Source organism: Vigna unguiculata, chromosome 2 (assembly GCF_037176805.1).
Source record: "Vigna unguiculata cultivar grain cowpea cultivar isolate G323 ecotype 2 chromosome 2, ASM3717680v1, whole genome shotgun sequence".
Taxonomy (NCBI): Eukaryota; Viridiplantae; Streptophyta; class Magnoliopsida; order Fabales; family Fabaceae; genus Vigna; species Vigna unguiculata.
This window is the reverse complement of record NC_140793.1, coordinates 2,035,227-2,048,409: the sequence shown is the minus strand read 5'-3', so window position 1 is coordinate 2,048,409 and position 13,183 is coordinate 2,035,227. Positions and strand designations below refer to the sequence as shown.

Below are 13,183 nucleotides of genomic sequence, written 5' to 3'. Positions count from 1 at the left end.
AAAGGTGTCTCAAAGAGCAATAGAACAGCAATAAGATTGGCCCATTGTTTAGGCCTTGTTTTCTAGAATAATAAGTCAAACAATGTGTAGTTGAATTGATAAAATTGGGCTTGACTAAGCCCAGTAGGAGATTTGGCCATGAGCTATCAAAAGAGCCAAGGTGGACTAAGTGGAAGTCAACACTTCTTCCTATACCTCATGGATCCAAAGCATCCAAGGGTTAGGAATGCTTCCTCATTTTCCAAGGCATCATCCAATGGCCAAGATCAAGCCTTCTTCTCCAAGCTAGCATCAAAGGCCAAGATGCTTTCTCCTTCTCATCCAAGGGTCAAGATTCCTCATGTGTAATGGCTTAAGTATAAAAGCCTTAATTTTTCAGCATTGTACTCACTCTTGAATTTTTGTGCAATAGACACTTTGACTTGAGAACACTCCTCACTATTGCCACTTGAGAGTCATCTTTTAGACAGCTTACTCTCTTTACCTCTAGCCCCCTTCCTAAGCTAGAGCTACCTCTAAATCACTCACCCTTTCACCTATCCATTGCAAGCAAGAGCCTACAAACTTGCCTTCCATTCTTCCATGTTTCCTCCATCATTTCTGCTACACTTGGAGCTTCATGTCTCCACCAAGCTCCATCAAAAAGGCATAACCACATACTCATAATGCCCATATCTAGATCTAAAGGCAGTCTTCTGGACATCCTCCGCCTTCACCAAGATCTGGTGATATCCCGACCGTAGATCGATCTTGGAGAACACTGACGCCCCATGTAACTGATCCATCAGATCATCTATCCTCGGAAGGGGGTATTTGTTCTTGATGGTCAGCTTGTTCAACTGACGATAGTCCACACATAATCTTGAACCACCATCCTTTTTCTTAACTAACAAAACTGGATCTCCCCACGGCGAAGCACTAGGCTGTATAAACTATTTCTCTAACAACTCTTCTATTTGTTTCTTCAAATCCACTAACTCTGCCAGAGCCATACGATAAGGGGCTATTGATACTGGACCCGCTCCTGGTACCAGATCAATGGAGAACTCAACTTCTCTCCTCAGAGGAAACCCTAGTACTTCCTCCGGAAATACATCCTCGAACTCCCGCACCACCGGTATCATTGTTATCCTTTCCTCTTTCTCAACCTTCAATTGAGCAAAAATCATGTAGCATAGGGCACCATCCCGGATCTCCTTCAAAACACCCTGAAAAGACAACAACTTAGGCTCCTCTAAGTTGGAGAACAACAACTTCTTCTCCCGACAGTCTATGAGGACACGATTGGCAGAAAGCCAATCCATCCTTAGAATCACATCCAAGCCTTGTAGAGGTAGGCATATCAGGTTAACTTTAAACATGCGCCCTTCTACCTCTATTGGACACCTAGCATACACGAACGATGTCCTGACCAATCCAGATGCCGACGTAGATACCACAAGATCAAATTGTAGCTCACAAACCGGCAGACCCAACTCTTGCACACAAGACTCTAACACAAAAAAGTGTGTCGCTCCAGAATCATATAGCATACATCGGGGTTTTCCCACAATCATACGACATCCAACAACTAGGTTACCTGAGCTTGTCGCCTCTGCCCCGGTCATAGCATATACTCTACCCGCTGCTTGAGGTCTGCTGCCTCCTCTCCCCTAACGAGTCTAAACTAGAGTCTGAGTCGGGGGCCTCGCCGTAGTCCCTCTAGAGGAAGGACAATCCTTGATGAAATGCCCCATCTTCCCACAACCATGACACCTCCGTGTACCAGTCAACTACGGACATGCACTCCTCAGGTGCGGGCCATTACACTGAAAGCACTTGGGTACTGACGACTGCTGAGATGTGAACCCTCTAGCCATCTGAGGTTGCGGCCTAGCATAGGGTTTCTTCCTCTCCTCGCCTCTAGGTCTGGACCCAGACGATCCACTAACCTTCTGCCGCTGACTTTGTTGGGCCTTTACCTCAGCCTTCATCCGCTCCATAACACGAGCTCTCGACCAAAGCTGCAAAGTCCTTGATGTAGAGCAGAGCCACCATGAATCTGATATCTCCCCGAAGGCCATTTTCGAACTTCCTGCATCGCCACTCTTCATTTAGTGGCATGGTGTAGAAACACCCTAAATGCTTGAACCTCTCGGCGTATTCGGCCACAGATTTGTCTCCTTGGGTCAACTGAAGGAATTCCACCTCCTTAACATATCTCACGCTATTTAGGAAGTATTCAGACAAAAACTTCCTCTTGAATGCCTCCCAAGTAACCTGCTCATGCTTGTCCTCCATGACCAGCCTCATGCTGGCCCACCAATGCTCAACCTCTCCTGTGAGCATATAGACAGTGAAAGCAAGCCTGCTCTCATCTGGGCACCTCTTAGCATCAAAGATGCGCTCCATGTCTTTCATCCATTGGTCCGCCTGGTCGGGACTTGTCTTGCCATCAAACTTAGTCGGCTGATGTTTCAAGAAGTCTTCCAAGCTCCATTTAGGGGTGGAGGTTGGGGGTGAGGACCGTACACAGGAGCACCAGCCATGTTTTCCTCCAACTAACGGAGGGCCTCCATATGCTGCCTTTGAGTAGCCTCAGACGCCAGCCTCTATCTGCTGCATCACCATCTGTTGCTGCTCAAGAGAGGCCTGCTGGCGCTGCATAGACGTCTCATGCTGCTGCATCATGACATTGCTCTGTTGTGTTAAGGCTGCAGCCATAGCCACAATCGCTCTTGTGAGGTCTTGACCATCGCCCTGAAGGGGTGGAGGAGGAGTCACTCGTGGGGGTGCCATATCACTAGACACACAAAAGGAAACATCAGTTAGACTTATTAGACTAGGAACTTAGTTAACAACACTAGAAAGGCACAACAAAAACGAGGCAAGCACACAAGCCCACAGACTCTAAGGAACGAAGGCTCTGATACCATAAAAATATGACACCCCATTTTAAATAGAGTAATCTACTAAAAATTAAGCATCACATAATAATAATGTAAAAGAGCACATATCATGAAGCATACATGTACTGACTATTACAGTTATCCATAGTATACTTGGAATAAAAGCTTAGACACACCACAATTGCCATAAAAAGGACACAAGGGTACTATTGTTTTACAAAAGATTGCTCATAGAGCAAGGAATCTAAATAAACAAGAGTTCTTCAAAAAGTGGCTCAATAGTGAGCCAAAACCCAGACCATGGGGACCACTCTACACAACAGCATCTTCACCATCCTGAGTTCTACCAAGGGTTTCCACATCTGCTCACACCAATAGATTGGTGATCATTGCAAAAGAGAAAGCAAAGCAAGGAACAGACAAAAATGAAAGGGTAAACTAGAGTAAAATATTTTAACATGTTATCAAGCAACCAAATGATAAAACAGGTTATAGTCAAACAAAGCAGTAGGCACCCAAATCATGTGAAAGCAAACAATTGCAAGACTCTATGACTCAATATTCGGATCATACTCATGATATAGAATTCTAAAGGAAGTATGCACCTGTGTTGGTTTCTAAACTTTGCAAAATTTAGACGCAAGGGGTTATCACCCAACCACACACAGGGTTAATCCTCTAATGTCTTAGGCCCAATACGTCCCAAGACTAGGACCTCCTGCCACTCTCACCACATAAATCATTCTGCTCTATGTGAGCGTGAACGATTATTAGAGTTCAGGATACCTTCCTTTATGTAGACATCTCTTATATCAAGGTATACACTAACTACCATTACCAAGAGTTTCCCTTGAAACTCTTTTACCAACAAATTTCCACATGCCATCTCAAGAATTCAATTTTCATGCCATTCCACCACCAACTACAAAGCAAGTCATGCTTTCCATACCAACATTTTTATTATCAATCTCATTAAAGCATACAAACAGGCATGATCATCTATATTGAGTAAGGGAAAATTAAAGAAAACCATCATGAAACAAACAGTAGTCAACACAGTGTCTCCTACCCAAGTTTCATTGGAATGACTAGAAAAAAAACATGTATTATCATTGAAAATCTGACATTTGTTTTGAACTTACAAATATATAAATAGTTTTAATAATATTTAACAGTAACATATAAAATTAAAACCCATTGTTAAACTTGCATGTGAAAGACTTTGAACAAATTATGTTAAATTGGTGATTAATACATTTAAAAATAAACATTTTTCTTTTATAATAATGAGAATAAAAATTACTGTCATTTATTCTTATACAAGGATCAAAGATATTGGTATTCTAAAATGTAACAAAATGATTAAAATTTCATCAGAAAACTAAAAGAATATTTATTATTTATTATTATTTTTTTACTTTTACTAGGAGAGGAAAGACATTACTAATTATAAGATGAAGGAAAAAGTAATAGGTGTGAAAATCAGTACATGGATGGATTCATGATAACACTTGCAACAAAATAATGTCTTTTACAACAGTGTATTCTGTTATCATTAAACTAGTTTACTTTGGTGAACATAGTTACATCTATAATAATTTAAAAATTATTTAACCAAAATATAATTTACCCAGAAGGGAATACTCCTCACATTTATACTTTTATCTAGATTTTTAATTTTTACAAAAAATAAAATGTACTCGATGCAATATGAAAATTGTTAAGGGACATGCCATTTTTAATGTAAGCATCAACGCCTTAAATTATTTTCTACAAATCCTGCACAGGGGAAATTTTCAATAAAAGAATAATTTAAACAAGATATCAATCCACAAATGTTAAAAAAAAACAATTTCACTTAGTTTATACTTCAACATAAACCCAAGTATTCAGAGATTGAGACCAAAGGCAAACTATTTTCACGAATAAAATCTCAACAAATAAATAAAAGTATCTAATGTCAATGATCCAATGCGGGCACCAATCAACATCTAAAATTTCAACCAAAGAAACTATGTACAGAAAATGACGTACCCTTAAAAGGATAAATATTAAATACAATCAAATACTATACAAATAAAAGTACAGAAATGATGCACCTTGTTCAACAATAGTTAAATTACAAGGTGCTTTCTGTCACATAAATCTGATGCCTGTATAGAAAGCATAATAACTTTAAAAAAACATAAACTCTAGCTTCCCTTACCTCGAATGGAGCTAAACGTTCTTAAAGGACTCTTGGTGGAAGAGAACTAGGACCAAGAACAACTTAATGAGCTGAAAACAAACACACGAGCACGAAAAAGAACTCAAATTTGATAGAGATTAAGGTAGGACCAGAACTTAGGAGCTGAAAACAAAAGGAAACAAGGGAATGAATCAACTTACGTGGTAGAAAGATGTTTCAGCTATGGAAATCAAGGAACTTGTTCAAGCCCTAGTAGAGCTTTTTGCTTCAGCACAAGAGACACAAAGAGGACTATTTTCTGTAAAAGTGGCAGAATGAAGGGTAAGTGATTGTGAGGGGGTCTTGGGGGTCCAAAGTGGGCTGAACTTAGACCCTTAAATGGCTAGGCCCAACCCCTCTTTAGGACAGAGTTTAAAATAGAAAAATGGATCTCACAATATCTATCTCTCTCTCTCTCTATATATATATATATATATATATATATATGAAAATAAAATTATTATATTATATTTAGAATTATTATATATTTACAATATATTTATTAGTGAATCTTTTACGAGAGATCTCGTAAAGATTTAAAATCAAAGAGGAGTGGGTAAATCACATAAAAAATATATGATAATACTTTGAATCTAAAACTGATAATAAATACATGTAAAAACATTATAAGGATAGTAGTTTGAGTGATCAATCCATAAGCAATATTTTAAAAAAATCGTGTAAATTGTGACAATTATTTTTGTATGTTGTAGTAATTTTAATTGTTGTTATATATATATATATATATATATATATATATATATAACAATTTCAAAAACTGTTATAATTCGCATCACCACAAAGCATAATGTAGTGGTTTCAAGTGAATTGTTGTACAACCTGTTATTTTTTTTGTATTGTATGAAGTGGTGGTTTTTGAATATAGATTACAATAGTTGAAACTGTCATAATTTTTTTATTGAAAAATAAATTTAATGTAAATAGCGAAATTTTGAACTATTATTATTATTCACATTATACTACGACGTTTTTAACCGTCATAATTCAAACTTTATACAATTTATAATCAACCTGCATCTATAATTTCTAAATTAATTTTTTAATTTAATAAAATTTTCTATTTTATAGTGATAAAAGAATAAAAAATTATAACACTACAAATACAAAAAATTAACCAACTTATAATTTCATTGATGATTTAAGATATGGTACATTTGTTCACAGTTACAATGCAAATATAAAGAAAAATACAAAGTATTGATAGTTCTAATTTTATATCCAAAAAATAAATAAATAAACATAGTTAATTTGTCATGCTTCCTCCACTCGATCTTCCACTTCACAATGTACTAAGTTTGGTGAAGAGCTCTTGTGTATTAAGGAATCAATGGACTATTTGATATGCGCTCTATTTTCACAATTTTAATTCCATCATCTAAGGTACTTTTGAAGATGTAGATATAAAGACATTTCTGAAAGATGAAAAGTTCGTAGTTAGAGAGTTGTGAGATTGTAGAGGATGTATGAGTGATTAGTACACATAAGGATAACTTTGCAGGTTTGATGTTGTTATATAAATGGTATATTTTTATAGTTTGAACTCTTAATGGACTGTATTAATATACTTTTTATCCTGTTAATATGTCTATTATTATGAAATATCTTATTTCATTAGTTTTATACTACTAAAATAGGATGTTACTAGTTTAATTAGATATTTTTCCAAAATTATGGTAATCTATAATATCCAATAATTAGTTTCACAAAATTCTAGCAATGTAGAAGAGCATCTTTCACTTTCCAATGGTATAATTGTTTATTAGGTTCAAAATTATATGTATCATAGTTTTAGTGTTTTTTATCGATATTATTGTTATTGTCTTTAATTATTCATTTTAGTTTGGATGAGAAAGAAAGTAAGTACTTAGATATTTTAGACTTCTGTTTGCCTAAATAATTTAAAAATGATTTCAGAAAACAAGGATTGAAGCATTTGCTAACTTTTATTCTCAAAATTTACAAAATACAGATAACTTTTAATAGACTTGCACATAATTTTATTTTCCTACAACAAATAAGACTTTTGAGGAAAATGTTTGAAACCTATGATGTACCAATACTTCAATTTGGCTTACGTATTTGTGTCCGATACGTATCCGTATCCGGCACGTATCTGTATCTGATACTTTATGATACTTTATCAATACTTATCAATGAAATATCTAATTCATGAAGTCGTAATAGACTACAATGAAATATTTGAATAATGATCAATTTTAGTGACAAAAAATAATTTGTCACTGTAGTGACCAATTTAGGTACAAAATTATAAACTAAACATCATTGGTAACTAAAATAGTTCAAAAAATTATAATTGGTCTATAAATTGATAACTAAAATATTTTCTATTATAAATTGGTTTTTAAATTTGTCACAAACATTAGTTCTCAAGGCTTTAATTTGGATTCACACAATAATAATCATATATTTATCATGTTTTTAACAATTGGTGTACACTTTTCAATATTCATTTAAAGCACTTCATCATGAAATATAAGATATGCTTCTAAAGTTGGCCATTAGAGCTGAACAAATGTCGGAAGATTTAAGTCAACTAATGAAAGACAAAGCTCTGGAGGCCACTTTAGAAAATTTTATGGAGACGATAGTTGAGCAAAATGCTGAAATAATGAACATGTTAAGGGGATTAAATCAAAGGATGGAACAATTGAGCACTTATGTGAGCGAGTACACGATTCAAACATTGGATCAACCAATACTAGAATCACATCACATTGATATATCTACTAATGGATATATTGATAAAATCATGGATGCTCATACTAATATGTCTACTAATAGACATATTAATTTTACTAAAGATGTTGATAAAGAAATTGAAGATTCTCACACTAACAATATGGTTAGGGTTTTAGGTTATGATTGTTGTGTTGATTTGTGCATATATTTCTGTTCATGCATTTGGGCTTCCCAATTTATTGTTGTTGTGTTTGCATCATGCATTTACAGTCGCTTAGTGTTTCGTTTCTCGCCCAACAACTGTACCTATTCTATTTCTGGATTTGGTGTTTTCTAGGGTTCTAATGTTGTCTCGTTACGCAGCTCATATGCTCGCTAAACGACTGTTACCATTGTGAGTCCATGGTTGTTCATGGCTACTCAAGTTGCTCGCTAGGCCTGTTTGGTGTGCTCACCCAATGAGCTAACCTTACTCGCCTAACCACTAGCAGCTATAGTGCTATTTTGTTGGTTTCCATGTACTACTCTTGTGCTTTGACGTTTGTTATTGTTTTTCAGTGTTTTTATTGTCCCCATTAGGTATATGGCTCCTCCCAAGATTATTGCAATGGGAAAAAAAGAAGAGATTGACTTATGGGTCCTTCTCTCATGCTCCTTAGCCGAACCTGTAGGTCCTTCTCTCATGAATTTGTAGAGAAATATGACTAGCACAATTCTCCTCTAAGGATGCTGCCAAGCGATTTGTAGAGATCATGCCTCGAAGCCTCATTCTAAATCGAAAAGTGAAGCTTAATATGGGGGAGTACGATGAATTCTGACTTGAGCTAGAGAGGAGGAATTGACATCAGGTATTAGGGGATCTCCCTAATGAGGCATTGGTGAAAGAGTTCTACGCAAATGCCTATCAGAAAGTTAGAACTGGGCCCCGTCAAGCTAAGGTGCGGGGTAAGACAATTAAATATGACAAACACACCTTGAACACTTTTTTTACGACGACCTATGCTCCTCCTGGCCAGGACACTCCCTTTAGTGCATTCATGAGTGACCACAAACATTTTGATGAGATCGCCTCAGTCTTATGTCTTCCTAGCCACACTTTTGTGTTAGGTATTCATGCACGCTTGTGCAACTCCTTTGGAAACATTTGACATCATTAGCTCAAATGTGGAGTCCATTCTCTTACACCAACCTTCGCCCCAACACACACACACACACACACACTTCTTATATGAATTTGGAGAAGGCTTATCTCATTTTTGGGATAATCACTAGGTTGGACATGGATGTTGGTGCACTTATTTTGCAATACATATCCTATATTGGTGATGCTGCGAATGTAAACTTGGGCTTTCTTGCCATTATCACGACACTTTGCAGGGAGAAGGACCTTGTTTCTGACGCTCATGTGTTGTTATCTCTCACTCCTCCCCTAGATAGGAAATTCTTCCACAAAAACTGTACAACTAGGACAGTTGATGCTCCTACACTTGCACGCCAGCCACACCGTTCCCATACTATTTTTGATGATTTTGAGTAGACTTTCCAGGCCACCATGGCCAATCGCCAGATAGGATGATATGTGGTCTACTCACAATGCAGTTCATCGTGGCCAGGTGTCCCTCATGGACAACATGCATTAACTGTCTTTGGGTATTCTAGACTTTCTTGACAATGTTATCATGAAAGGTACCCAATTTGAAGCGCGTATTCCTTGGCTTGAGGGCAGGCTTGCATCTCAATTGGGGGTGATGTGCCTGATGATGGTGAGGAGGAGGAGGAGAAGGAAGAGTAAGAGCAAGAGTAGGAAGAGCAACAACAAAAGCCTGATCCACTATGGAGTCAACAATAGAAAGAGCAGTAAGAGCCTGTTTGGAGTTGTTGACCATGATGGCCATATTTGATGGATGTTATCTGTTGTTTTAGTTTGTTTAGTTGGTTTTGTGGTTTGAGTTGAGTTCGTTTGACATATTTTAGTACTGTTATATTGTGTAGTTTCATTATGTCGTAAAAAAGAGCATTGTGATCTTGTTTCATATGGTTTTGCATGAGTGTGGATTATTTTCCTACAAATCTGATTGAGTAAGATATTTGGATATGGTTGCAATTTGATTCATTCCTTATTTTGTGCTTGAACATGAGCCAATGATTGGATGTCTGAGTGTTGAGAATGTGTTAAATTAGAGAGCATGAGAGGAAAGATGTTATTACTATAAAGTTGATTTTTGCATGATTCTTTGAATGCAATCACACACACTTGGTTTGGGATGAAAAAGGAAATTGTTTGTTGTTATGAAGTGAAGCTACTTGGCCAAATAACTAACCTTTGTGCATAATGTGAAATATTATCTTACCTTACACCATGGAAGAGAACAAGTTCTATGTTGTGAACATGGATATGAGTTGAGATTAAGTTTTGGGGAAAGATGTGATTGAGAAATGAGCAGTAAGTTGCTTAACAATCTTAAATTATGATGATTAAAAATGTTCAACATTCTCAATGGAAAAAAAAAAGAAAAGGAAAATTAATAAAAAGGGTGTATGGAATGAAATTGTGATGTTGAGCTATGAAAAGAATATGATGGATTGTATTTTTTGTATATGGGGAGTGAGGATGTTCATGAATGTTTTATGCATATAATTGTTCTCCTCTTTAAAGGTGAATTGATTCCATGAAAAATCATGATTCTTCTAGCCAAGCCAAGTTTCAACCTTAAAAAGACCTTTTGATCTGAGCAAAGTGTGTGAAGTGTGTGAAAGAGATGATGTGCAAAAATTAATGAAATAGTTTTATAACATGCTTTTTGTGAGGTATATTGTTAAACACCTTTGAGAGGAAACACTAACTATTGTTTAGATTTGAATATTCTTTTCACTGGTTGTCATGTGTCATGCTAGTTCAGGATTTAAGTTGATGAAAGCACCATGCCATATATTTTTTACTGTTGGAAATGTAGAGGAATTTTCTTTAATTTGTGCAAAGTTGTTATGTTGGAAGATCACATGTTTTGCTTATCAGTTTAGGTCAATATTTTTGTGTGTTTGTATATATTGATTTTTCATGAGGACATAAAAAAAATTCAAGTTTGGGGGAGTTGATAAGCTTGATAAATACTTGGTATTTAAGCTTATTAACCTCTCTTATTTGCCTTTATTTCATTTGTTTAGTGTTTGTTTCTTAGGAAGTTCATTAGTGTTATGTGTTTTGTTTAGTTAGGAGTATTTTTATTTTCTTGGGTCATTGTATAAGTAATTAATTGCATAGGAAAATGGAAGACTACAAAGCTGTCTGTTAAGATCATCCTGCCCAGCCAGAGCTCCACGACTCGCCCAGCGAGACATAACAGTTGCACTTGAGTTAACGAACTGCTTGCTCAACAAGAGATCATGCTCGCCCAATGAGCATATAGTTTTTGGTTGGTTAAGTGTCGAGAATGAAACGAAATGAGTTATTTTGTTAGTGTGGAAATGAAGAGAAACTCGAAAACTTCGGTCAAGGGCAGTTTTGGGACAAAACTATAGTAAATTCATCCATCTACTTATGCGAATTCATCAAATTTGTATGTTTTAGATGATTAAGAGTAGTTAATCTCCCTTTTCATTAGGATTGGATGTAATGAATTCATACTCTATGTAACTTTTCTTGTGCAATATAATATTCTTCGTATTCAATTGTTCTATTTTGATTATTAATGTGCATGATAGGAATATCATGTTATTTGTTGTTACCGAATCATTGGAAAATGAATTGGAACTAGATATGGATAGAATACCCAAGAGTCATGTTCTAGGGATAGACACGATCTCTTGGTTATTCTAGAAATGTGATCTTAATGCAAATTATATGTTAAAATGGCTAAGGAATTAGAGTTTTAACATTTGATTTAGAACTTGCTTCTAAGGAATTAGAGTAAGTATGCTTTTAACATGATTGTGAGTACGTAGAGATATATATTATGTAGTGTTACATTAATTTGATTCATGAAATCCAATCCTAATGAAGCTTTTTACCGAATGACATCTTAACTCTTATAATTTTGCATGCTTTTATTTTAGATTGAACTAAAAATGCTTTTCACAATTTCTAAAATTAGTAAACAATCATAAGTAGATTAACAAACAAAAATCCCTTGGGAAAATGACACTTGGACTACCAATTTACTACTTGAAATGAATTGGTACACTTTCCAATAAGTTAACACATTATTGTATCTATCCGTGTTTAAGATGCCAACAAATGTAAGAAATGAAATAAAAAGAGTGCAACGAGAATCCTTACGGGGTTGGGGACATAGTTGTAGGAAGATTGCATGGATAAAATGAGATAACATATGCAAATCAAAAGAGCAAGGTGGTTTAGGAGTTAGAGATATAAATATGTTCAATATAGCCTTATTAGGATAATGGAAGTGGAGATTGGAAAAAAAAATTATGGTCTTTGGAAAGATATTCTAAAATCAAAGTATGGGTCTTAGAAAAGCCTATACAATAATATTGAAAATAAATATGAATCTTGGTGGTGAAGAGATTTGAGAAAAGTATGTGGAAAAGGTAAAAATGAAAATTGGTTTGATAATAATATCTCTTGGAGTAAGGGAAAAGGAAATAAAATTTTGTTATGGAAATATGATTGGATAGGTGAGGGTTCACTACTAGAAAAGTTTTCAAGAATGTATGCCAATTCTCTTAATAATAAGGCTACCTTAAGGGAGATTAGTTTCTGGGATAGTGACTCTTGGGAATGGAAACTACAATGGCGTAGACAATGGTTTGAATGGGAGAAATCTCAGGTAAATAAATTATCATCTGAGTTGAGCGAATGTACTTTAGATAAGAACAACGAAGATGAATGGGTTTGGAAGAATAGTGACACTAATGAATACATAGTGAAATCAGCGTACAGCATTATTAGAAACATAAATATGGATGAAGATGCAAACTTATATGGTCAACTGTGGAAAATTAAAGCCTTACCAGCTACATTACATTTCGCATGTAGAGTAATGATAAATAAAGTTGCAACGCGTGATAATTTAATAAAAAGACGAGTGAATGTGATAAGGAATGTTTGTGTTATGTGTAGGAGTGATGAAGAAACAATACTGATAATGTTAATTTTTACCATTATCTAAGTTACCTTTTATTAACAAAATCAACTCTTATGTAGCTTTTAACCTACTTAATTCTCAATTTTACCTTGCTTTTGTAAATAAATACATTTTGGGTTACGTTGATATAATTTTACTACTAATCCCCATTTTTGTGTCTTTTTGTAGATGGGAAGCTTTGTTCCAAAAACCAAAACAAGTGAGTGATCATGAGTAGCAAGAAGAAGTCCAAAAAAACATCA

At 35.4% G+C, this 13,183-nt stretch overlaps 2 protein-coding genes and 1 long non-coding RNA gene across 3 annotated transcripts; all 3 read right to left on the bottom strand.

Annotated features, from left to right (window-relative positions):
• Positions 1 to 932: 932 nt before the first annotated feature.
• On the bottom strand, positions 933 to 1,607 carry LOC146888197 (uncharacterized). The gene has a single exon (XM_085669761.1). The coding sequence runs from the start codon at positions 1,605 to 1,607 to the stop codon at positions 933 to 935; it is 675 nt and encodes a 224-aa protein (XP_085525887.1).
• Positions 1,608 to 1,962: 355 nt separating this feature from the next.
• Positions 1,963 to 2,391, bottom strand: LOC146888196 (uncharacterized). Its single transcript, XM_085669760.1, has one exon. It carries the CDS (start codon positions 2,389 to 2,391, stop codon positions 1,963 to 1,965), a length of 429 nt encoding a protein of 142 aa, XP_085525886.1.
• A 602-nt stretch (positions 2,392 to 2,993) lies between these two features.
• LOC146888195 (uncharacterized) lies at positions 2,994 to 5,375 on the bottom strand. The gene is made up of 3 exons (XR_014991221.1): positions 5,277 to 5,375; positions 5,095 to 5,165; positions 2,994 to 3,250 (listed from the first exon to the last, which is right to left on the bottom strand). It is a non-coding gene; the product is annotated as an uncharacterized LOC146888195 (long non-coding RNA).
• Positions 5,376 to 13,183: the final 7,808 nt, after the last annotated feature.